The sequence below is a fragment of the Culex pipiens genome, chromosome 1, assembly GCF_016801865.2.
Source record: "Culex pipiens pallens isolate TS chromosome 1, TS_CPP_V2, whole genome shotgun sequence".
NCBI classification, from domain to species: Eukaryota; Metazoa; Arthropoda; class Insecta; order Diptera; family Culicidae; genus Culex; species Culex pipiens.
Window position 1 is genome coordinate 66604441 of NC_068937.1, and position 23285 is coordinate 66627725.

Here is a 23285-nt window from a genome sequence, read left to right on the forward strand (position 1 = left end):
TGATGACGTTTCAAATTATATAGTAAGAAGAAACGCTCTGACTTTTCTGAAACAAGATGCTATTTTTTATTTAAATACATTTCCCGTTTCGACAGCAGGCCAAGCATTGATACCTAAGAGCATGCAATGGCACTGATCTTGTTGCGTGCTCTTCGGTTGACGTCCAGGTAAGGAACATCCTGGAAGGAGCGCAACTAACTACATCCGTAGTTCTGTTAGATCAACCGAATTATCTTGATCAGAACAGTATAGCTCTGGTTCCTTGCAAGTGTCCTATTTTCCTACCTCCACGTTGGCTTGGTTTTCATGATGAGGCACCCAGTCTTATAGTCGCAACAATCCAGTGACCTACTACCATCATTAGGAGTAGCACTGGTGGCCTGTGGAAACGGATCGTAAACCTTTGACCACCGCGGGTCAGAGTCGAGACGGCTAAAAGAAAGGGGCGCAACAATGTAGGAAAGGGAAGTAATTTGTGATTGTAGACGGTATTGTTTTGATTCGCAGTATGTTGAGTCAACTGCTGTGGATGTACCTGAAACATCGCACAACGGGGTTTTCTCTTCTCTTCATTCTCAGCTACCACCTATCTCCTATTTTTATTTTGCTCTACTGATTCTCACTTCTTCACTGATTCTTCTATTTAATATCCATCATTTGATTTTGATTCTACTAACTTTTTTATTTTATTTTTTTTTATTGCGAATTTATTCATTTGAATAATTATTTACCTGTCCAATAAATTATCATTACTATAATCTAAGCTTGTTTTTATCTCTATTTATTAACTATTGTCTAATTTTACATCTGTTACGACCGCTGAGACGGGCGCACTGTCAGACGGTGGAGGACCGACGGTGTAATCGACCGATGCCACTGGGAACTGTCAACGCGCGCAAAGGAGAAACGGAGAGAAGAAAAGTGCGTGTGTGACGCACAGGGGAGGCGCGTTTTTTAGCAAGTCACCATTTTACCAAAACAAAGTGTGAACCTTGCGCGAAGTTAGTTTTCGGAGTTTGCGAGAGAAAAGTGGGGTAAAGCTGTGGAAGTTTAATTTTATTGAAATTAAAACACGAGCACACCTGTAAGTAGAAGAAAAGATAAAGTTAGTGCGAATTTCGAATACTGAAACATTTAATACTTACCAGCAGCGAAGGAAGCAACAGAAACTGCACCGTCGTCGCCTACCGTCACTGAATGCTACATTGTACAGTGTCGGTAGTTTGTAAGTAAACCTGAAATGGAAAGTAAACAAAATATTAATAAAATTATACACAAATGCAGGAAGTGGAACGAAGGAGAAGATAAGGAAGAGGAAGAAGTGTAGGAGAGATAGAGGAAATCGTTGGAAAGGAAGACTAATTAAGTAAGTGAAATTCAAACAAACATGTACACAAATAACTAAATAAAAACTTAACTTTTTAGTTTTGTAGCTGTCGCTACGACTGCTGACAAAAAGTTAGTTTTACTGACTCACCCGAACAAACTACAAAATTAATTACGGGTCCAGTAATCCTCTCCACGATAGCCGACGAAACAACATTCTGCGGTGCGTGTGGACTCTTCTTCGACAACGTGGATCGGATAATCACCTGCAGCAGTTGCGTCATGATTTACCACTCACGCTGCGTGGACGCAACGGCGGCGGAAAATGAGTGGTGCTGCCCGGAAGGTTGTTGGTGCGAAGAGGACAAAGAAGCCCAAAGCAACAACAATAACGACGGTTCTACGAACTCATCCGAAGAAGCAAGCGAGATGCCAGATGCGGCGACCGAACCGGAAAAGCCGGAGGTTGTCAAGGTAGCGTTGGATCAGCATGCGGAGCAGTTCGATGCTGAACGTTGGATACGGGAGAAGCAGCTAGAAATCGAGGTAGAACTAGCAGAACGGCAGGCACGGATCGATCGCGAGCTGCAAGCCAAAGAAAAGAAGATGACCGAAGCAATCCGGAAGAAGATGCGACGGTATGAAACAAACTTGGAGCTTGAGCAGAGGAAAAAGTCGGACCACAACAGGCGAATGGCAGAATTGGATAGCTCGTACCGTAGAAGGTCTTCGCTCATCGACGAGCAGCTGGAGCTCATCAAATTCGCCTTCGAAAAGCTCCTGCCATCCCCCCAAATCGTTGACTTGGCGAAGGAGGAGGAGGAGGATGCAGAAAACGAAACGGATGCTGAACGCGATGAAAACTCGTCGGATCCGGGCGAAGAGAGCGATGGAAGTTTGAAAGTTCGCGCAGAGGACACCAGCGAGAACGAGACGAAGCTGTTAATGCAAGATTTCGTCAGCATAAGTCCAAACGGGCTGGGGCAGCAGTGTTCCGGATTTGAGAAGGCACAACTGGCCGCGGGCGGGGGACTTACAAGACAGTCTCCTTGTTACCCGATCGACCCAGTACAGTGGACAAAGTCTCTCGGAACGCGAGAAGGATCCTCAACCCATGGAGTGACGGACGAACGAAACCTTGTGGGGCTTCGCCACTTGCTTGAAGGTGCGGCGCAAAATACTGGACACTTTCCTCGCCATCTGTCCGAGCCAGACATCGTAAAGCGTCATCTGTCGTTGGAAAGCCCGGAACTACTGCCACAATGCCGTTTGGAGGAAGCATGCGAGGCCGAGCGTTCGGTCGACGGACTTGAACAAATCAAATCGCTCGAAATCGTGGAAGACATACTGCGCGAGCAGATGGAGGGGGCAGATCTCACGCTTGAGAATCCGCTCACAAAACAAGACCCAGCTAGCGTTCTCCTAGACGCGGAGCAACGGCTCTGGGCACCAACTAGGTCGACGGAACCAAAGATTTTCTTGTTGACCAACCCGGACACGATAACCGGGACAAGCAGAAGAGGACAGATAGAGGAAGCGGCTCTCTACTGTCTGAAAGAGGACAGCTCGGGACTGAGCAGGGCCAACCAAATGCCACACACATGCGACGATCATCAGTGGCGGTTCTGCGAGGGGATCGAAAGGCTGTCCGTCGACGTCCGCATGCAGCTCGTCGCAAACTGGAAGTTCGGCGACGACTTGAAATGTCAGCTGGAGAAATTCGGCCAACGCGATGCGTGCCGGGAGCTGCACATCCTGGTAGCTCTTCCGCTCGTGAGCACGGTCGACTTCAGCCCGCAAATGGAATTCACCAGGGATGCATCGACTGCGGACGAGGCCAATTCTGTCGCATTGATCGAATGTGCACAAGCAATTCGACCGGTACTCGGAAGTGTAAGGGCGATGCTCTGCCTACAGCAGATGGCGGAGACACGTAGCGCGTGGCCAAGAATCACGCGGAAAAGTGGGTGGATCTTTGCGATGAGGACAACCGGCGGCGAAAAATGGCTACTGTCATCGGTGCGTCAGAAACCACACTTGAGCCTCCACATGATGAATGCAGAAGAGCTATCGGCGCATAACAGCATCGATGTAGCGGCTGACGACGCTCGGCGGGAAGAATTCTTCGGAGAGCTGAGATCGATGGAGTCGGTTGTAGCAGTCGAGGTGAATCTGCACCAAGCGGTGTTTGAAGATCTGGACAGTCCGAAGGAGCACAGTACACTGCTAAGTTCGGCGGCATGTGCTCAACAAGATCCGGTGAGTACTGATCGAACAACGCTGATAAATGGTGCGAGAGACTCGAAGAATGCTGGTCGCGCCAAGGGTGGCAGCATCGACAAACTACTCCAAAACAACAGCACGCCGCTGAGGAACCCAAGCGTTGGACTTTTGCCGAAAGGTTCTCGCATCCCAACGAACGCCGAGATTGATTACGGTGAAAGCAACTACGGCGTGGTGAATCAACCCTGTGCGATGGCTTCGGTGAGACCTGTGACACACAAACAGGATGATCCGGGACTAGGTATCCCGGACAGCACTGCGAGACTGTGTGCGGCGCAACCAGTGATCGTCGTTGAGCAACTGCCAGAGCATATCGGTGCGCAGAAGCCGACGACTGGAAACGTCAGTAAGGCGACGAACCTGGATGCCACCAAGCGCAACGCGATGGATATCAACAGCAGGAACAAGTACGAGTGGGCAAAAAAGCAGATAAACCAGGTGGAGCACTGGTCGATGGGCAATCGGCCGCAGCAGGTAGACTTGGAGACCGGAAACTGGAGGTGCCTAGCTGAAAGAAAAACGGTGAACGCAGCGGTGATAGAGATTTTTGGTAAATCCGACGCGCCGGACGGCCCGACGGATGTTACGGGCTGGGGTGTTACGACCGCTGAGACGGGCGCACTGTCAGACGGTGGAGGACCGACGGTGTAATCGACCGATGCCACTGGGAACTGTCAACGCGCGCAAAGGAGAAACGGAGAGAAGAAAAGTGCGTGTGTGACGCACAGGGGAGGCGCGTTTTTTAGCAAGTCACCATTTTACCAAAACAAAGTGTGAACCTTGCGCGAAGTTAGTTTTCGGAGTTTGCGAGAGAAAAGTGGGGTAAAGCTGTGGAAGTTTAATTTTATTGAAATTAAAACACGAGCACACCTGTAAGTAGAAGAAAAGATAAAGTTAGTGCGAATTTCGAATACTGAAACATTTAATACTTACCAGCAGCGAAGGAAGCAACAGAAACTGCACCGTCGTCGCCTACCGTCACTGAATGCTACATTGTACAGTGTCGGTAGTTTGTAAGTAAACCTGAAATGGAAAGTAAACAAAATATTAATAAAATTATACACAAATGCAGGAAGTGGAACGAAGGAGAAGATAAGGAAGAGGAAGAAGTGTAGGAGAGATAGAGGAAATCGTTGGAAAGGAAGACTAATTAAGTAAGTGAAATTCAAACAAACATGTACACAAATAACTAAATAAAAACTTAACTTTTTAGTTTTGTAGCTGTCGCTACGACTGCTGACAAAAAGTTAGTTTTACTGACTCACCCGAACATCCAGCTTCTCTTTTATTCTAAAATGCAATCATCATTGTCTTACTGTTGATTCTTGATTTTTTATAAAATATATTCTCTTTTACTGTCTATTGTTTTCAATCTTCACCCTTTTTTCAAACAAATGATGTTTGAGCCCATACTCAATTTATGGAATGGTTAAAGGATTAACACAAATATTACTATTGTACTTTTGGTAAACTTTTATAACATGCTTAGGACCAAAAATTGTAACAAAACACCGCGACAAAAGAAATAGCAACATATAAACACGACACAACACTAGCAAAGATTTCAGGAGAAAACAATTCACAGTAGAATAACAACAAGTTTTTGAATTCAAACAAAAAATAAAACAGTTTTTGCTTTAATGAAAGTTGATAGGCACACTATAGATGGTTAGGCGCTTATACTCACATCAAACCCTACGTAATGTACCACCCCCGGTCGAGTTAAAATGCGTAACCGGAAAAGAAGGTGTGCATGCCTGGCACGAACACTCAAAGCGTGTTCTAGCATGTTGCTCGTACTGACTCAGAGCAAGGGTGAGATGTAGGTGTAAGGGCAGTGCGTGTTCGTCGGGAACCTAGTGCATAAGATCGGTCAAGGCCCGTTCTTACACTGAAAATTGCGAATTGCGAAATACATTTCCCGTTTCGACATCCCCGTTGGATTTAGATTTTGATGTATTTCTCGTAAGCTTCAACTTGTATTGATTTTAAACTCTTTGAATTGCACGCTTTTGGTATACCTCTCCAGGTATATCCTAGGGTCTTACCTTTCTACTAACATTGAGTCCAAAACCTCCCTACAAACATCTATACCACTAAAGTGACGTAGGGGTCCCTGCGCACTTTAGATAGGTGTTTACTAACATTCCTTCATTTCCCCGAGGATAGCTTGGACCCGGCGTGGACCCCCTTATGCCCTGGGCTGTATTACACACTCATCAAAAGATGAAGACATGGTATCTCACGCATAAAAATAAGGCATATTTGAATCAACAAAACGTTTTGTTGATTTGAAAATCATTATTTTTGTTGAATCAACGCTAAACGTCAAAGCAGCTTTTTCAAAACAACAAAAGACTTTTGTGGAATTGAGAAAATCAAGTTTTGTTTCAACGCAAAATCGGCGTTGATTATATTCAACAAAAATTTTGTTGATTCAAACCTCGTACAGGCTGATTCTACAAAACATTTTTCTGCGTGCTCCCGTGTTGGATTATTGTTCCGGATGAGGGTCTAACACAACCAGACCAAACAGTGGGATAAGCGTTGTGGAGCCTTCCGGTGGTGGGGCGTCCTCCAAATGCTAATGCTAATGCTTTGAATTGCACGCTTTTGGTTTGTACTGATCTAAAATAGATTCAATACACAACCGTAAGAATGCGTTGCCAATACAAACCGTAATGCTTTTGAAATTTACATCAGATTCTAAATTCAACTTGGTAAAACAATTTCGGCTTGGGTAAAGCACGTGCGCACCTTTCGCGGTGCGAATATTGACTCGGACCACTACCTAGTTGCCCAAGTAACATTTTTGCCTTTCTTACTAAAGAAAGGTGAGGAATTCTCTGAGATTTCGGTCATTCGATTTTTTCTGTATTTTTTAATCCGGCTGAAACTTTTTTGGTGCCTTCGGTATGCCCAAAGAAGCCATTTTGCATCATTAGTTTGGCCATATAATTTTCCATATAAATTTGGCAGCTGTCCATACAAAAATGATATGTGAAAATTCAAAAATCTGTATCTTTTGAAGGAATTTTTTGATCGATTTGGTGTCTTCGGCAAAGTTGTAGGTATAGATATGGACTACACTGAAAAAAAAAATAATCCAGAATGGGCAAAAAATCATTGACTGAGTTATGCTTTTTTGAATCAATACAATTTTTTTTTCAAAAAATCGAAATAATGGTCGCAAAAATTTTTCAATTTCATTTTTCGATGTAAAATTGAATTTGCAATAAAAAAGTTCTTTTGTGAAGTTTTGATAAAGTGCACCGTTTTCAAGTTATAGCCATTTTTATGTAACTTTTTTCAAAATAGTCGCAGTTATTGTTTTTTAATAGTGCCCATGTTTGCCCACCTCTGAAAAAATATTTTTGAAGAGCTGAAAAAATTCTCTACATTTTGCTTCTTCGGACTTTGTTGATATGACACCCTTAGTTGCTGAGATATTGCCATGCAAAGGTTTAAAAACAAGAAAATTTATGTTTTCTAAGCCTCACCCAAACAACCCACCATTTTCTAATGTCGATATCTCAGCAACTAATGGTCCGATGTACAATGTTAAATTATGAAACATTTGTAAAATTTTCCAATCTTTTTAAAAAAAATATTTTCAAAAAAATTAAATCAAGACACAAGAACTTTTTTATTGCAAATACAACCTCCCCAATTTTTATCCTGATTATTCATTCATAGTACAGACCATGAGTGAGCATCTGAATCAAATTTGACATCTATCGGCAATCCCGATCAATTTTTAGAACGATTTATTTTTTTTAATTAAATATGTCTTTATTGAACTTTCTTATAATAATTACATTTCTTTTACATGTTAAGTGGTATGGCCTAATGCTCTTCATCTTTGTTGTATTTTTCGTTTTATTATTAACTGATCACATTTATTTTATTTACTTCAAATTGTTTAACATTATTGCATTGAATCGAATACATTTGCGAATACATTTACTAAAAAAATAAATTCATTGAAATATTCAAAATCACTAGAACGAGTAAACTACGAACTGTATTTTAAGAAGAATGCTCCAAGCGTTCTTACTTGTTCTTGGCGAGTTTTGCAACCACACAGTGTTGTTGTCATCTCGATGAAAATGTTCAAAAGTTCTTGTGGTGAAAACAGGTTACTACTGCCTTCATCCGTTGATGCTGGTTGGTTTTCCCTCGGTTGCTGACTGAAGCCTGGAGGTGTTGTATTCTATGCAACTTTTATCCGCTGATTCAACGGCAATGGCTGCAGATTTGGAACCACTCGAACAGATCCTGTTACTGGCGACGCCAAAGCAGAAAAATCCACGTCCGTGTATGCTGGTGGTGTTTTGCGATGATTTGGTTGGTGCCTCGTCGTCGCTTGCTGCCGAATTTTTACAAACTCAGCACGTTTTGGGCAGCTCCGATTCTTGGTAGAATGGTCGCCGCCGCAATTGAAGCATTTCGCTTCGATGTTCTCGTTGATTGTTTCGCAAGCTTGAGTTTTGTGCTTACCTCCGCAGATTGCACAACGACTCTTGATGAAACAGTTCCTTCCACCATGCTCAAATTGCAAGCAGTTCGAACACTGTGTCACATCACGGTGCACTGGACGATAACGTTCCCAAGTCACGATGATGTTGAAAATTGCCCGAACTGTTTTCAGCTCAGACGGCGTTGTAGATCCTTTCTCGAGATGAACCAGGTACAGTTGATCACGATACTTGATGTCCTTGTTGTGTCTCGTCATCTTGAAGACTTCGATCACGTTCAACTTCAGAGTTTTGAGCTCTTCTTTCAGCACACTCACATCCATGTCGTACAGACCTCGGAGGACCTGTTTCATGGGTCGTTTACCTGTATCGTCATGGCTGTAGTATTCAATCTTTGTGTTGTTCAAGAAATCCCGAACGTAGTTGTAATCCTTTCTCCTAGGTAGCAGAATTTTGAGTCCATCAGCACACAAGCGGATGGAAGCTCGTAAAGCACCAGATTTGATAAACCCGGTCAGCCACTTTCGCACCGAATCCGATGACGATGTTTTCACAAAAATGGGTGGCAACTTTTCCCGTCGTTCAAATTCTTCCTTCTCGCTTACGTCCACAGGGAGGGTAGCGAACTGGTTTCCAGACGAATTTTGAGCGTCCTTGCTCAAACTGCCTGGCTTTGCAGGTAGCGCTTCGGCATTCTTAAGCTTCTTCAAATCTGCTGATCCTGCTGGTGAGGACCGCCTCTTTTTCTTGCCGTGAGGCATTTTTGCACTTTTTAAGCACTTTTCAGGAGCTAATATCCAGGAGTACCTCACTGATTGGTGTTCCACAAAGGAATGACAAAATCATAAGTGGTTTTTATCATATGAAGGGAAATCATCGTGAACTGGAACTGCCGGTCGTTAGCCCGGGTAAAGTGGAAACGTTGAGATGATTGTTGTCCTCTGCTCTCATCTCGCAAAAAGCCATATAGAGAACCACGTCTCATTCAACCGGCTCCGTGGCTTAATGGTTACGGCTTCTGTCTCCCAAGCAGAAGGTTCAGGGATCAAATCCCGGTCGGTACCTTTGAAATTTGGAATCAGGAATTTGAATATGAATAAAAACTAAAATGAATCAGGTGAGATTCGAACTCACACCTTTGGATTGGTGGTCTGGGGCGCTAAGCAGTCGGCCATCAGAAGGTTCACACTCTTGCAGTGAATTGATCCGTAGTGTTGAAACATGCTAACTTCTCATATTAAATACGCGCTGATCCCTGATTTGCCTGAGGGGATTGGAAGTCTAAATATAGATCAAGTTTCCTTCAGATGCTTGCTTCTATGTTTAGGCGGGGCCGAACAAAGCCCAGCGACCTCGGAATTGGACCGCAAGGAGCTCTGTCATTCTGAAATGGGTCGTTGGAAGCAGCGCGAGGGCTGTCACCACCTAATACCCGGGACTGAGATAAGCTGTATCAGCATTCGGCATATACACAGTCTGATACAAATTATACTTTCCCATAATTTCGCTACCGGTTAGCGGGTATTGGATTGGACCACACACACACACACATGCAAATCGCACACTATGTTTTTGAATCATAAAAAATAACAAAACTTCTATTGCATTATTTTTTATCATGTCTATAAGAAAAAAGTATTCGTTTTGAGAATACATAAAAAAGTCTGTAGCAATATTCGTTGTATTTGAATGGATATTCACAAACCTTTAACCACCGCAGAGCCAAAAAGAAAGTTGATTATTCAAGGTTCGTATTGGCCTTGAATGGTCAAGATCAAGATCAAGAATTTCATGAAATATTATAAGTAGTTTGATGTAATAAAAATTGCCATCAACATTTTTCTTATAAAATGCTATGCTATGTGCCCATGAGCGCGCGCGCATGGTGTAGAAATATTATGAACAGGGTGGGATTCAGGGGGCAGCCCTGTTTTACTCGGTTGGCTTGCTAGGCATCAAGAGTTCCAAACTTCTCCCGTGTGGTAGGCGCATAAACCATGTCAGTTTTGTGTAACCGATCCACACCGCCGTCACACCAAACACTAGTTCGGTCACTACCCTTTCATCCACAAGAGACCGTACTTGGATTGAATTGAGACCGCGTCCCCCACCTTGCTCCGTAAAACAAAACGAAAACAAATTTATCTATAGCTCCTTATGTAATGCTGGTAATTCTTATAATACCATATATCTTATTTTAAACACAGAAATAATGAACGAAGTAGTTCGCTACAAAGGGACCCCAAGCAAAACGAAAGCAAATGGTCAACCTGGAACAGAATGGAGAATCCTGATAGTAGACAAATTAGCTATGCGCATGGTTTCGGCTTGTACAAAAATGCATGAAATTAGTGCTGAAGGAGTAACATGTAAGTATGGCATTGCATGAATATAAATATACAGAAATTTCATTTAAAAAGATCCTAAGCCGAAACAAAGTTCTTCGATAGGCCTCAAAATTTGTCTGAAGGTTCCTTGGTCAAAAAAATAGGGTGAACTACACCTCACTAGAGTGGTCTCAAAAATTGCCTTTTTAGTCATTTTTAGCAAAAACCACATTTTTCAAAAAAAAAAACATAACTCCATGCCATTTCAACCAATTTTAGTTGTTCTCGCTAAAACTTTAACGTTATCGCAGTTTATGTGAAAAAAGTTGTTTTTTTGCCGTTTTTGTCATTTTGCATTTTGTCATGCGCCCCAAAAATTCCAGTTTTTATTTTTAAAAAATCGTGTTTCGGAATCCTGTTAATGAACACAAACATTTTTGAGTACGTTACGTAAAATTGTCCGATAAAAATATTTTCAGACATAGGCTCTTTGGTCCATACCCCGTTAAAACGGCATTTTAATGTTTCATTCAACCTTTTCAAATGTTGGACTATATTTTTGGTCTTCAGACTATTTTTCCTAGGAAGACCAACTTCCCAGTTAACTGAATCCGAATTCTGAAACGGAATCTAATTAGAATCGTATACAAATTCCGTTTCAAACGCAACAACCGGTTCCGTGTTCGAACCGGTTGTTGCGTTTTAAACGGAATTTGTGTACGATTCTAATTAGATTCCGTTTCAGAATTCGGATTGATTTGACTGGGTTATCGCCTTACATTTGTTTCAACAACTGTTACGTACATAATTAAACGTCTTGTGGTACTGATCGGCGGACTTTAATCAAATACAAACACTCGCGGTAGAGGATCAAAAAGCACACTTTATTTGACTTAAATTAAACAAAGTGCTCACGATCGCGATTTATTGCAGACTGATTGTTCTACCCTTCCTAGCACAGCTAGGGACCGGTACGAGCAGCTCAAGTTGAACTGTCGATCGGCTCATCTTCGGCTACTATCAGTCGCGGAGTACAGCGCACTGATCTTATCTACGCGGTAGAACGAGAAAACAGATAACACAAAAAGTGTGGATCGCGTGGTGGTCCTAAAAGGATTGGAAACAAATATTCTGATACAACGCGTGAACAACAACTAAAATCGGTTGAAATTGTGTGGAGTTATGCTTTTTTGAAAAATGTGTTTTTGGCCAAAATTACGAAAGTGGCCATTAATGCGACCCTAATGGTCAAACAAAAAAAATACGGATCTAATTTTGAACCTCTAGAAAAATTGTGTGCCTGATCGGAGAAATTTTCTCCGGTTTAGGTTCTTTTCCAATGGAACTTCTGTATATATTTAAACGTTTTCAATCTATGTTATTGCAGTGGTAGAAGATATAAATAAAAAAAGAGAGCCCCTACCCGCAATTGAAGCCGTATATTTGATAACACCTTCCGAAGATTCTATAAGATTATTAATGAGAGATTTTGAAAATCCTGCCAAGCCTACATATAAAGCAGCACATGTTTATTTCACTGAAGGTATGCCGCATATTGTAATACAGCAAAATGTGTTTCTGCGCTCAGGTGTTACGCTTATTGTAAGGTACGCACATCGGAAGGTACCGGTCAAGAAAAATTTCAAATGGGCAGCATCGGTAGCGAAAGCAAGCCAGAGAGGGTAAAGGAAAGCCCTAATAAAACGTTCTCTTTCTTTTGTTCTGCCGTTCGTGAAGCTGTTTCTTGACCCCCTTTCTTTTGAAGAGCATACTGGCCTTATAAATTAATCGATTTCTTTGAAACAAAGCAACATTTTCAACCTATTCGACTTGTATTGCCAATCTACAAATCGCTATTAAAATTCCATTTTTTTATATTTTGGTTTCAGAGAAATCAATAAAAGGCTAAAAGTAACGCCTTCGCGTAGAATTTTTTTTTTCATATGTCATAAAAACTATAATCTCATTTAGTTTTATCAAATTTTAGTGTGTCCCGAAGAACTTTTTAATGATATTTGTAAATCAGTTGTATCGCGAAAAATTAAGACGTTAAAAGAAATTAACATTGCATTTCTTCCCTATGAATCCCAGGTATGTTCTTACGTGTTTCTTAAAGTGTAACAACAATAAATAAAAATAAATTGTTCGCTCTAAACCCTTAGTCGAATGCAGCAGGTAGAGCTGGTCATGAAACTTGATGTATATGTTGCGTCGGCTCATTTTGTGCACGCCAACACATCCAGTTTCAAAACTTTTAGCTCGGCAGCTAATTCCCCCACTGACATTCGTACAGACCTCTGACGATGATTTTGAACGGCTTATCCATGACTACATCATGGGTAAAGTACTCTACCTCGTTTTCGGTCAAGTAATCCTTTTTTCTGTTTGAGTATTAAGACATTAAATCCTGATTACAAGGACTATTGTATCGTGTTACCCATTTTTACTGTTATTGAGCATTTCCAGATCTATAACACAGTTCCTATTGAGAGGAAAAGTGCTGTTCCATCCAGATGCTGTAAACTCCTTACCTTGTGCCTTGTGCGCTATATATCGCTAGGTGACAATTTTTTCGAGTCATTTTTCAAGCTCTTCCCAGCAGCTATTATTGGCCGCGCGGGGTCTTGTAAAGACAATTGTCTTTTTGCGGTGCTACTTTTGCGGTGTTCCCTTTTGCAATGATCTGGACAATGCGACTGGACTGCAGTGCAATACCGATCGGCTGGGCATTATTCACATGCGAAGATACGAGGAAAGTGTTTTGGGAAGAGGCGCAAAGGAATATCCAAAGATCGATCACATGCTTGAAGAGCACGTGAAGCAACCGTTTTATACTCATGCGGTTGCTGCTACCTCTGAACTTAAATCTAAGGCTGCCACCATGAGAAGAACCCATGACTTTCCGCTTATGAGGCGAAACCCGTAACCATTCGGCCATAGGAGGTTGGCCAAGTAATCCTTGGCCAGTTGATAGTGCTGCCTAGATTGCACCAGCACCTTAAATCCATCCTGACACAGACGAATATTGTCTTGGACTTTCCCAGACATAATGAGTTCAACCTGCCCCGCTCGAAAGTCGATCGTTGCTGATGGTTGCCGCACATAAAAAGGAGGCAGTTTCTCCTTTCGCTGTTTCACTTCATTCTCCTTTGCTTCCGCTACCTGGTCTTCGTCAGAGAGTCCAGCGTATTTGTTGTTTTCAAAAGCTGCACCTCGTGCGATGAAGAGTTCTCCTCCTCCTCATCCATCGGTACAGTACCGTCGCTCTTTTTCGTCTTTTTGCTGTTCGATGTCACTTTCAAAAGCACCTTCCTTTTGGAAATCCCAGCCTTTTGGCCTTCAGCTGAGGCCTCAACCTTCCTTTTGGAAATCCCCACTTATATGCCTGCTTGAGCCGCAGGTAAGGCAATATTGCCGGCGTTTTCCGCCGGGACGCGACGAGTCCAGGGATCTGACACGCCTGCAGTTTCCTGAAAGACCAGAGCCAGAGGCGCTGTCAATATTGTTTACGTGCGGTTTTTGAAAAGGTCGTATGTTATTATTTTTTGTTGCGCCCAGAACTGGGCATCGGCATAGCTAGGAGCGGCCGTGGCTGACTGGTTACGGTGTTCACTTTGTAAGCGAATGGTCCTGGGTTCGATTCCCACCTGCTCCCAACGAGAAAGTATAGGAAATAATAATCTTGAAACATCTAAACATGAACGAAAAATCAAAGTCGCTCGAGTCGGGGTTCGATCCTCCGTCCTTTGGATTGGTAAGCAAAAATGCTAACCACTATGCCATCACGGCTTGGTGAGCTATGACTGGAATTAGAAATACTGTTACTACTATATACGCGCTGGGTCCTTGTCCATTCGACAAGGGTTCGGAAGTTCTAAATAACGTTTGAATCCGATTGGTGCAAACGTTCTTCAGGGCGGGGCTTGTCGATAAAAGCTGAGGTACCTCGCGCTCGGCTAGCCAGCGTAGAAATGTGTCACCAAAGCTCGGCAGAGCTAACACCTTCCAAATGCCTATGCGAGTTATTTGCAAGTATAGAATGTTAAAATCTAAAAATACATGGAAACAACTCAATTTGTAACAAGTGGCCGCGTGGTCCCGTTTGGTTGGTTGCACACACCCACACCCACCCAGAACTGGGCATCGGCATACGAGAGGATAAAGAGCTCGATTCGGTAGTAAAATGGTACTGTGTGCGGACGGAGAAGATAAATCCCGAAATTACCGAGAGTACTTTACTCATGGGTTCATCTTCAAAAAAAGTTCATCTATAAAAAAAAGTACCGGTACCGAGACTCGAACCCAAGACCTTCGGCTTATTGAACCGTGCCTTTGCCGTATGGGCCACCATGGTTCGGTGACTAAGTGGCGGTCATCTGTCCATATAAGCCACTCAATAGGATGAACTGTTCCAATGAACGAATGAACACGCGAGAGGACCATTTTCGTGAGGACTATCCCCTCGTTCTTTATCTTTGGGTGTAGTTTTTACTATCTTTTGCATATATTTGCTAGATAATTACAATTATTACGTACATTTTTTCACATTTTACAATTATTAGATCAATAAAAAAGTCCTACTTGACGATTCAAGTAATACAATACAACACACATCTTAGCTAAAATACTGAATAGCTTCAGAATAGTTATAGTTAGTGTACCTGCGCACTAACGCGGTGTTATGCTCCGGCCGGTCCGTTGAATTTACTCGCAAATCCGTTGTTTTCCGGTTCCCGTCAGCAGGTGTTGGAACCTGTAGTGATATGAAGTGGTGCAAAACAAAATCCGCGTCCAGCGATCGCAAAATCGCCAATATTTCGCGCGAAAAAATTAGTCGATATTGCGAATTAGATCTGGCCAAACAAGTGAACAATAAAGTGATCCTCAGCAACAAGAAGCTCGTCGTCGTCTTCGGTCCTTCGCATCGCGGTAGTATTGTGTGATCGTATCGTCGTCGTCGCGAACGGTCCGCGTGTGGTGTGGCTTGGAAGTGTGGAAGAGATTTCGAAGGCGCACAGTGAGCCGGAGTGAAATCGTAGTGCGACAAAATAAAGTTTTCAATTTAAAATAAAATTAAAGTTAAAGCAAGTGAGCGTTGCGCACGTGCGCCAAACACACGATACACACGAGCTGGGGACAGCTTTTATCGTGCTGGGCGAAATGACGAAGCGCGTGATTGGGTGGTGGCCAGTCAACGACAGAATGTGCCGGTTGAGAATCAAGGGCCGATTCTTCAATCTAAGCATTATAAACGTGCACAGCCCGCACATGGGTAGCGACGCCGATGACAAGGACGCTTTCTACGAGCTTCTTGACCGCGAGTACAGGAAGTGTCCAAAACACGACGTCAAGATTGTCATCGGCGATTTAAACGTTCAAGTCGGCCAGGAGGAGGAGTTTAGACCGGTAATTGGGAGGTTCAGCGCCCACCAGCAGACGAACGAGAACGGCCTACGACTCATCGATTTCGCTACCTCCCGAAACATGGCCATACGTAGAATCTTCTTCCAGCACAGCCTCCTCTACAAGTACACCTGGAGATCACCGAACGACACGGAGACGCAAATCGACCATGTTCTCATCGATGGTCGGCACTTCTTGGACATAATCGACGTCAGAACCTACCGTGGTGCGGACATCGACTCGGACCACTACCTGATGGCGGCAAAGCTGCGCCAACGCCTGTCTGAGGTCAACAAGATCCGGTACCGTCGCCCGCAGCAGTATAATCTGGAGCGGCTCAAGGATCCAGAGGTCGCTACCCAGTACGCGCGGGAACTCGAAGCTGCGTTGCCTGACGAGGGTCAGCTCGCCGAAGCCCCTCTGGAGGCCTGCTGGAGCTATATGGAAGCAGCCATCAACGCAGCGGCATCGAGCGCCATCGGGTACGTGGACCGAGTTCGACAGAACGGCTGGTTCGACGAGGAATGTCAGGCGATTTGGGACGAGAAGAAAGCAGCGCGGGACAAGTTGCTGCTGCACAACAACCGTGGGAACAAGGAGTCGTACAAACAGTTGCGAAGATAGCAAACCCATCTCTTTCGGGACAAGAAGCGCCGCCTGGAAGAGTTGGAGTGCCGAAAAGGACAAGGCCAGCTTCCTGCAGGAACTGCAGCTGTTCCACGGCCGTAATGCGTAAGAAGGAAGCTTGGGTGTTTTGGGGGGTTTGTGATTGATTTTGTTTGTTTTTGTAAGATGAGAGGTAGGAATGTGGATTCGCACCGGTTGTATTCGGTGGTGGTGGCCCGGGATTGGAGATTGAAGGTCAATTCCCGCGAGGACTGGGACGAGATCATCGAGGAGATGGCGCTGCCGAAGCGTGGCGTGAACAACGAGATTGCGTTGAAGAAGATCATCTTCCGGTTTTTGGACAAGTTTTACTTTCACGGTGAGGAGAAGGATCCGACGAAGAGGAGGACGACGAAAAGCTACATAAACGGAGGTGGTCAGCGCAGATGTTGCACTCGGTACAAGCGGTTTACAACACCGGTGAGTATTGAGAATGTGTGCAGTGGCTAGCCAACTTCACTTACTTTCCATCTCTTTCAGCAACTTCCCGCCCACAAACACTCACCTCGCGACGGTGCAGCTTCAGCCGAATGAATCTGGACAGGGAGCCAAAAAAAATCTGTGTCATTCCCGAAGTAGGATTACGTGCTCAAAATCGAATTCCGTTCCGAGGGCCTCATCAACTCCATGTTCCGGATGCGCTTCCAGGATCGGGAACTCCCCGTTCAGGCACTTTACTTTCCAACCGGAAAACGTCGACCACCCTTCCCGAATCAACGTCCAACTCCTCCAAGACTATCCTGATTGAGGCCGGAAACGTGACCATCGTGTTACACTGCTGTCGCGCGTCGAAACCTTCATCCGGAACCGTCCTGGGGTATTCGGAAGTGACCGGTGGCGTACCGTATGAATCGGTACAGTTTGGACTCGGATATTGGCCTAACTTGAGCAGAAGCTAGTGGAGAAGCCTTAAATACAATAAAAAAGGTGCAGGTGGTTATGTTACACATGACCAGTATGACAAAGAACTTAGCAGAAAAGCTTATAAATTAAGCAATTTTGTTGAATTATGCGTCAGATAAAATCAAAACATTATTGGATTTATAATTTCGTTTAATTTCTCTTTAAGCTCCGTATTAAAAAACCATGATATCTCTATAATTCGATGTTTGTCCCCCAATCGGAACAATCGTGAGGTAGCGGCCTCTCCAGATTGTTGCCACCTTTTTCGAAATAGCCAGTATTGTAAACCATGAGTTGTGATACCCATATTGCCAAAACTCGTTGGTTCAATAGATGTCTTCCCGGGAAAACTTTCCTTTAGGGCACCGGCCACTGCAGCTTTTGGCCAACTTTTTCTAAATTGCCATTTTCATTACCAATATCAAAAACCATGCAATTTGATACCAATATTGCCCAAAATCGTTTAGTTCGTTAAATGTCCACCCGGGACAACCTCCCTGAGGGCACCGATCACTCCAGGTTGTAGCCAATACTGTCAAATTGGCCATTTTCATCACCAGTATCAAAATCCAAGAAGTTTGATACCCATGTTGTCCAGTCTAGTATGGCCTTCCATCGGAACACCCCTGAGGAATCTGGCCACTCCGGGTCTTGTGGCCAGAATATTCCGGTGGCTCTTAATTATTCTGGCTGGCCTTCCTCCGCTTGGTCTGCTCCTAGCTCCGGGCTAGCTGCTTTTCGGCCAACTGCTTCTGGGCCTCCAGGCCATCTGCTTCCAGGTCCAGGTTGTTGTTTACTCCTCGGCGTCCAACGATAGAATGATTTCCCAGGGTTGACCGAGCGGGGTTATATTGGCTTAGAATGGTGACGGATGCCCCGCCCCTTTGCGCCGGTTATCCCATTCCTACGTCATTCGCTTTTTGATGCACTGATGGGGATGGGAAGTCGTGAAGGCAGCATTTTTGCCAACGATTTTCATTCCATCGTCATCGTTCGAACCGACAACATCGTAGCAGCAGCGGAAAAAAATAAACGACTGGAGGAAATCAAGAGCGAGCTCCGAGAAGAAGAAACACGCCAGCGTGTGCGTGAAATTTAACAAAATTGCGCTTTTCAGCGCCAACGAAAAATTCACGAAAGAGTTATTGTTTCAAATGATTCATGCACTGCTTTTTGTGCATTTTTAAAGCTTTTGACGCTTGGCGTTTAATTTAATTTAAATCTTCCCCCAAAATTTTCATTAAAAAAAAGTTACAAATATTAACTATTTTCGCTTGCAAGTGTCAAACGTCAAACGATCGCAGATGGCCTTGAACAAGCATGCGCGTGCTTTGACCCACGCAAAAAATCTTTCCGCTCTCTGATTGGCTGTTTTGTTTTGCCGTGGAGTCGTGAAGGCAGCATTTTTGCCAACGATTTTCATTCCATCGTCATCGTTCGAACCGACAACATCGTAGCAGCAGCAGCAGCAGCAGCGGCAAAAAAATCAACGACTGGAGGAAATCAAGAGCGAGCTCCGAGAAGAAGAAACACGCCAGCGTGTGCGTGAAATTGCTGCCAAAACGACGTCGAAGGATAAAAACAAGGCCTACTTGGATGGACGCTCGAGAAGATGGCCACAATAATCAACTTCTGCTGCAATTAGAGGGTGACGAACACGTCTCGTGCCCGTAGAGGACGACGGGTCTTATCAGCGTTTCGTACATGGTGCACTTTGTACGCCGGGGAAGATGACCAGACCGTAGGGTCTTGTGGAGTCCATAGTAGGCACGACTACCGGTGATGATGCGCCTCCGAATTACTCTGCTGCAGTTGTTGTCCAACGTTACCAACGATCCGAGGTACACAAACTCCTCCAAGACCTCGAACTCGTCGCCGTCGATCGTCACGCTCGGTCCTATGCGAGCCCTAAGGGACTCGATTCCTCCTGCCAGCAGATACTTCGTCTTCGCCACATTCACCTTCAATCCAACCTCCAACCGGGAAAGCCGTTCTCGTACATGATCTTCCATAGCTCTTCGCGATCGACCGAGTCGTACGCGGCTTTGAAATCGATGAACAGGTGGTGCGTCGGGATCTGGTATTCGCGACACTTTTGGAGGATTTGGCGTAACAAAGAGATTTGGTCCGTCGTCGATTTCCCCTCCACGAAACCGGCTTGGTACGTCCCAACGAAATCCTTTGCTCGCTCCGACAGACGACAGAAGATGATCTGAGACAGCACTTTGTAGGCCGCGTTGAGAATAGTGATGGCTCGATAGTTTTCAAATTCCAACTTGTCCCTCTTCTTGTAGAGCGGGCATATTACTCCCTCTTTCCACTCTTCCGGTAGCTGTTCTGTGTCCCAGTCCTTGACTATCAGCCGTTGTAGACAGGCCACCAGCTTGTTCGGGCCCATCTTGATGAGTTCAGCACCAATTCCATCCTTACCCGCTGCTTTGTTGTTCTTCAGCTTCTTGATGGCATCCTTAACTTCCCTCATCGTGGCTCATCCTCGCCGTCCACCATACCGCTGACGTCATTTCCCCCGTCGCCCTGGTACTCCGCCTCTGGGCCGTTCAGGTACTCGTCGAAGTGCTGCTTCCACCTTTTGATCACCTCACGCTCGTCCGTCAAGATGCCTCCGTCGTTACCCCGGCACATTTCGGCTCGCAGCATGAAGCCATTCCGGGATTGGCTAAGTTTCTTGTAGAACTTACGCGTTTCGTTGGAGCGATACAGTTGTTCCATGTCCTGGCACTCCAACTCTTCCAGGCGGCACTTCTTGTCCCGAAAGAGATGGGTTTGCTATCTTCGCAACTGTTTGTACGACTCCTTGTTCCCACGGTTGTTGTGCAGCAGCCACTTGTCCCGCACTGCTTTCTTCTCGTCCCAAATCGCCTGACATTCCTCGTCGAACCAGCCGTTCTGTCGAACTCAGTCCACGTACCCGATGGCGCTCGATGCCGCTGCGTTGATGGCTGCTTCCATATGGCTCTAGCAGGCCTCCAGAGGGGCTTCGGCGAGCTGACCCTCGTCAGGCAACGCAGCTTCGAGTTCCCGCGCGTACTGGGTAGCGACCTCTGGATCCTTGAGCCGCTCCAGATTATACTGCTGCGGGCGACGGTACCGGATCTTGTTGACCTCAGACAGGCGTTGGCGCAGCTTTGCCACCACCAGGTAGTGGTCCGAGTCGATGTCCGCGCCACGGTAGGTTCTGACGTAGATTATGTCCAAGAAGTGCCGACCATCGATGAGAACATGGCCGATTTGCGTCTCCGTGTCGTTCGGTGATCTCCAGGTTTTCTTGTAGAGGAGACTGTGCTGGAAGAAGGTACTACTGCACCGGACTTAGTCCGTGCGTCCTACCCTAAATTAATGTTATATACCAAGCATCATATGCGCAAGGCCTTATCGCTCGGCGGCGCACTACGTATGGCCATGTTTCGGGAGGTAGCGAAATTGATGAGTCGTAGGCCGTTTTCGTTCGTCTGCTGGTGGGCGCTGAACCTCCCAATTACCGTGTTGTATTTAGAATTTTTGTATCCAAATTTGAGTCAAATTAAATCCAAGCAAAGACGAGCGCGCTCCAAGCAATCATTGTTTTGGTTCAAACGTCGAAGTGCGTCCAAACGTGCAAAAGAAACTCACCACTTTGCTCTTGCTCGCGCTGTCAAGCTGCCCGCCAAGCGCGTCGCTTGTGAATAGAGGGAGAGAGAGAAAAAGGAAAAATCTAAGCAGCTCGGGGGTCGAGGCATCGTGCACAACCACGGCTCGGCCATTGCTCTCTCCCCTGGTCCGGCGGACGGGTCGTCCCGTGACGGCCGGCAGGAAAAGTTCTTAACCTTCAAACGAAAAAAACCGCGTGTGTGACTAGCGGCTGTCGCGGAACAACTCGGCGTCTACGATCCGCAGCCAAGCCCGCGGGGCAACGAAACCGGCAGCCAACAACACCGGATTGGACGGCGCGCAAAATAACGGGACTGCGGACCGGAGGAGGAAACACCCCCAGCACTAACGGGGTAAGCTGCAAGATCTTTAATCCGTGGAATCGAAAATCACAACGCCATTCCACAGGGTGTTTTTAACGAGGGCGAACTCATCCCAGTCGGTTTGGATATCGGGCCGCTTGCGGAAACCCGACAATGGTCCGACATCGGGTCGACACCTGTAATTTGGAGGCGGATGGTTCGGGGAACGATTTGGGCTGGCCCGTACGGACCGGTCAAAACGGCCAGAGACAGCGAAAGCTGCCGAAGTCGGCGTGTGGCAGCGCGGCACGATCGGGGACCACGGAAACCTGGTGGTCGCCGGCGAAGAATGCGGAAGAGGATGCGGAGTAGCGTGGTTCACGTTTCTATGAAAAAGACAAAAGTTGTTATTTTGTCTTGCATCAACCGGAATTTCGTTCTTTTATGTCCCCAGAAGCACTCCTGAAAATTTGAGCCCATTTGGTAAGGTCTAGGAGCTCCAGTTTTAATTTGAAATTTATATGGGATTTTGATTTATTTTCCATGGGAAACTATCTTTTTTTACATTGTATTAGGATTTTTTTTTATAAATCGATGAAATGACTTGATTCTTATAGTAGGAGATAGGTTTTGAACTGGGGAACAACTTTGTAGAACATACCAACTTGCTTGGTCTTGACCCTTTAAAGATACAGATACTTTTAGATGGTGGCTGGCCCCTTCAAAAGCCACCATCTAAAAGTATCTGTATCTTTAAAGGGTCACTTCCTAGCATGTTGGTATGTTCTACAAAGTTGTTCCCCAGTTCAAAACCTATCTCCTACTATAAGAATCAAGTCATTTCATCGATTTATAAAAAAAATCCTAATACAATGTAAAAAAGATAGTTTCCCATGCAAAATAAATCAAAATCCCATATAAATTTCAAATTAAAACTGGAGCTCCTAGACCTTACCAAATGGGCTCAAATTTTCAGGAGTGCTTCTGGGGACATAAAAAAACGAAATTCCGGTTGATGCAAGACAAAATAACAACTTTTGTCTTTTTCATAGAAACGTGAACCACGCTAATGCGGAGGCAGCCGCGGAGCGGCGCACGTGGAGGATGCTGTAGCGGGCGAGAGTGAGTAGCGAGGGTGAGAGGAGGAGGAGCGTGAAGAAGAGTGCTAAGAAGAGCGTGAAGAAGAGCGTGAAGAAGAGCGCGAAGAAGAGCGTAACGAAGAGCGCTGGGAAGAGCGCACAAGAAGAAGAGGAGTTGTGGGTGGGAATTTTGGGTTGAATAGATGTTCTTGCTCAAAACAAAGCCTTTTTACTTCGCCTTCAGCGATAAGAGTTGGACCGAAAGATTTCTTTGTTACAACCGGTCTAAACTCCTCATCCTGGCCGACTTGAGCGTTTAAGTCGCCGATGACAATCTTGACGTCGTGTTTTGGACACTTCCTGTACTCGCAATCAAGAAGCTCGTAGAAAGCGTCATTGTCATCGGCGTCGCTTCCCATGTGCGGGCTGTGCACGTTTATAATGCTCAGATTGAAGAATCGGCCCTTGATTCTCAACCGGCACATTCTGTCGTTGACTGGCCACCACCCAATCACGCGCTTCGTCATTTCGCCCAGCACGATAAAAGCTGTCCCCAGCTCGTGTGTATCGCCGCCGCTCCAGTACATATTATAACCTCTGTACTCTCGGTGGTCCTTCCCCTTCCAGCACACCTCCTGCAGCGCCACAGCTTCGAGGCCGCGGACCCGCAATTCGTTGGAAAGAATGCGGTTGCTCAAATCGAAATTGAGAGACCTGCAGTTCCACGTCCCGAGTTTCCAATCCCTGGATCCCCGAGTAAATTCAACGGACCGGCCGGAGCATAACACCGCGTTAGTGCGCACGCCGCTAACTATAACTATTCTGAAGCTATTATGTTTTTTAGCTAAGATGTGTGTTGTATTGTATTAC

The 23285-nt window shown here is 45.2% G+C and overlaps 3 protein-coding genes and 1 long non-coding RNA gene across 6 annotated transcripts in view; 2 read left to right on the plus strand and 2 right to left on the minus strand.

Annotated features, from left to right (window-relative positions):
* LOC128092589 (uncharacterized) overlaps positions 1–20133 on the minus strand; it is a 101859-nt gene extending 81726 nt beyond the window's left edge. The window contains exon 1 of the mRNA XM_052706788.1: positions 19416–20133. Coding sequence (XP_052562748.1) covers positions 19416–19868 — 453 coding nt within the window. The 5' untranslated portion in view covers positions 19869–20133. The remainder of the gene's footprint in view (positions 1–19415) is intronic.
* Positions 1–23285, plus strand: part of LOC120427824 (protein ROP) — a 57115-nt gene that overhangs the window by 27985 nt on the left and 5845 nt on the right. For all 3 annotated transcript variants that reach the window (XM_039592746.2, XM_039592747.2, XM_039592750.2), the window contains exons 2-4: positions 10295–10456; positions 11802–11957; positions 12402–12505. In XM_039592746.2, the coding sequence (XP_039448680.1) occupies positions 10295–10456; positions 11802–11957; positions 12402–12505 (422 nt within the window). The remainder of the gene's footprint in view (positions 1–10294; positions 10457–11801; positions 11958–12401; positions 12506–23285) is intronic.
* On the minus strand, positions 1036–1255 carry LOC128092599 (uncharacterized). Its single transcript, XR_008211919.1, has 2 exons — positions 1146–1255; positions 1036–1082 (listed from the first exon to the last, which is right to left on the minus strand). It is a non-coding gene; the product is annotated as an uncharacterized LOC128092599 (long non-coding RNA).
* On the plus strand, positions 12512–19226 carry LOC128092590 (craniofacial development protein 2-like). Its single transcript, XM_052706792.1, has 2 exons — positions 12512–16903; positions 16964–19226. Exon 1 carries the CDS (start codon positions 15575–15577, stop codon positions 16439–16441), a length of 867 nt encoding a protein of 288 aa, XP_052562752.1. The 5' UTR covers positions 12512–15574; the 3' UTR covers positions 16442–16903; positions 16964–19226.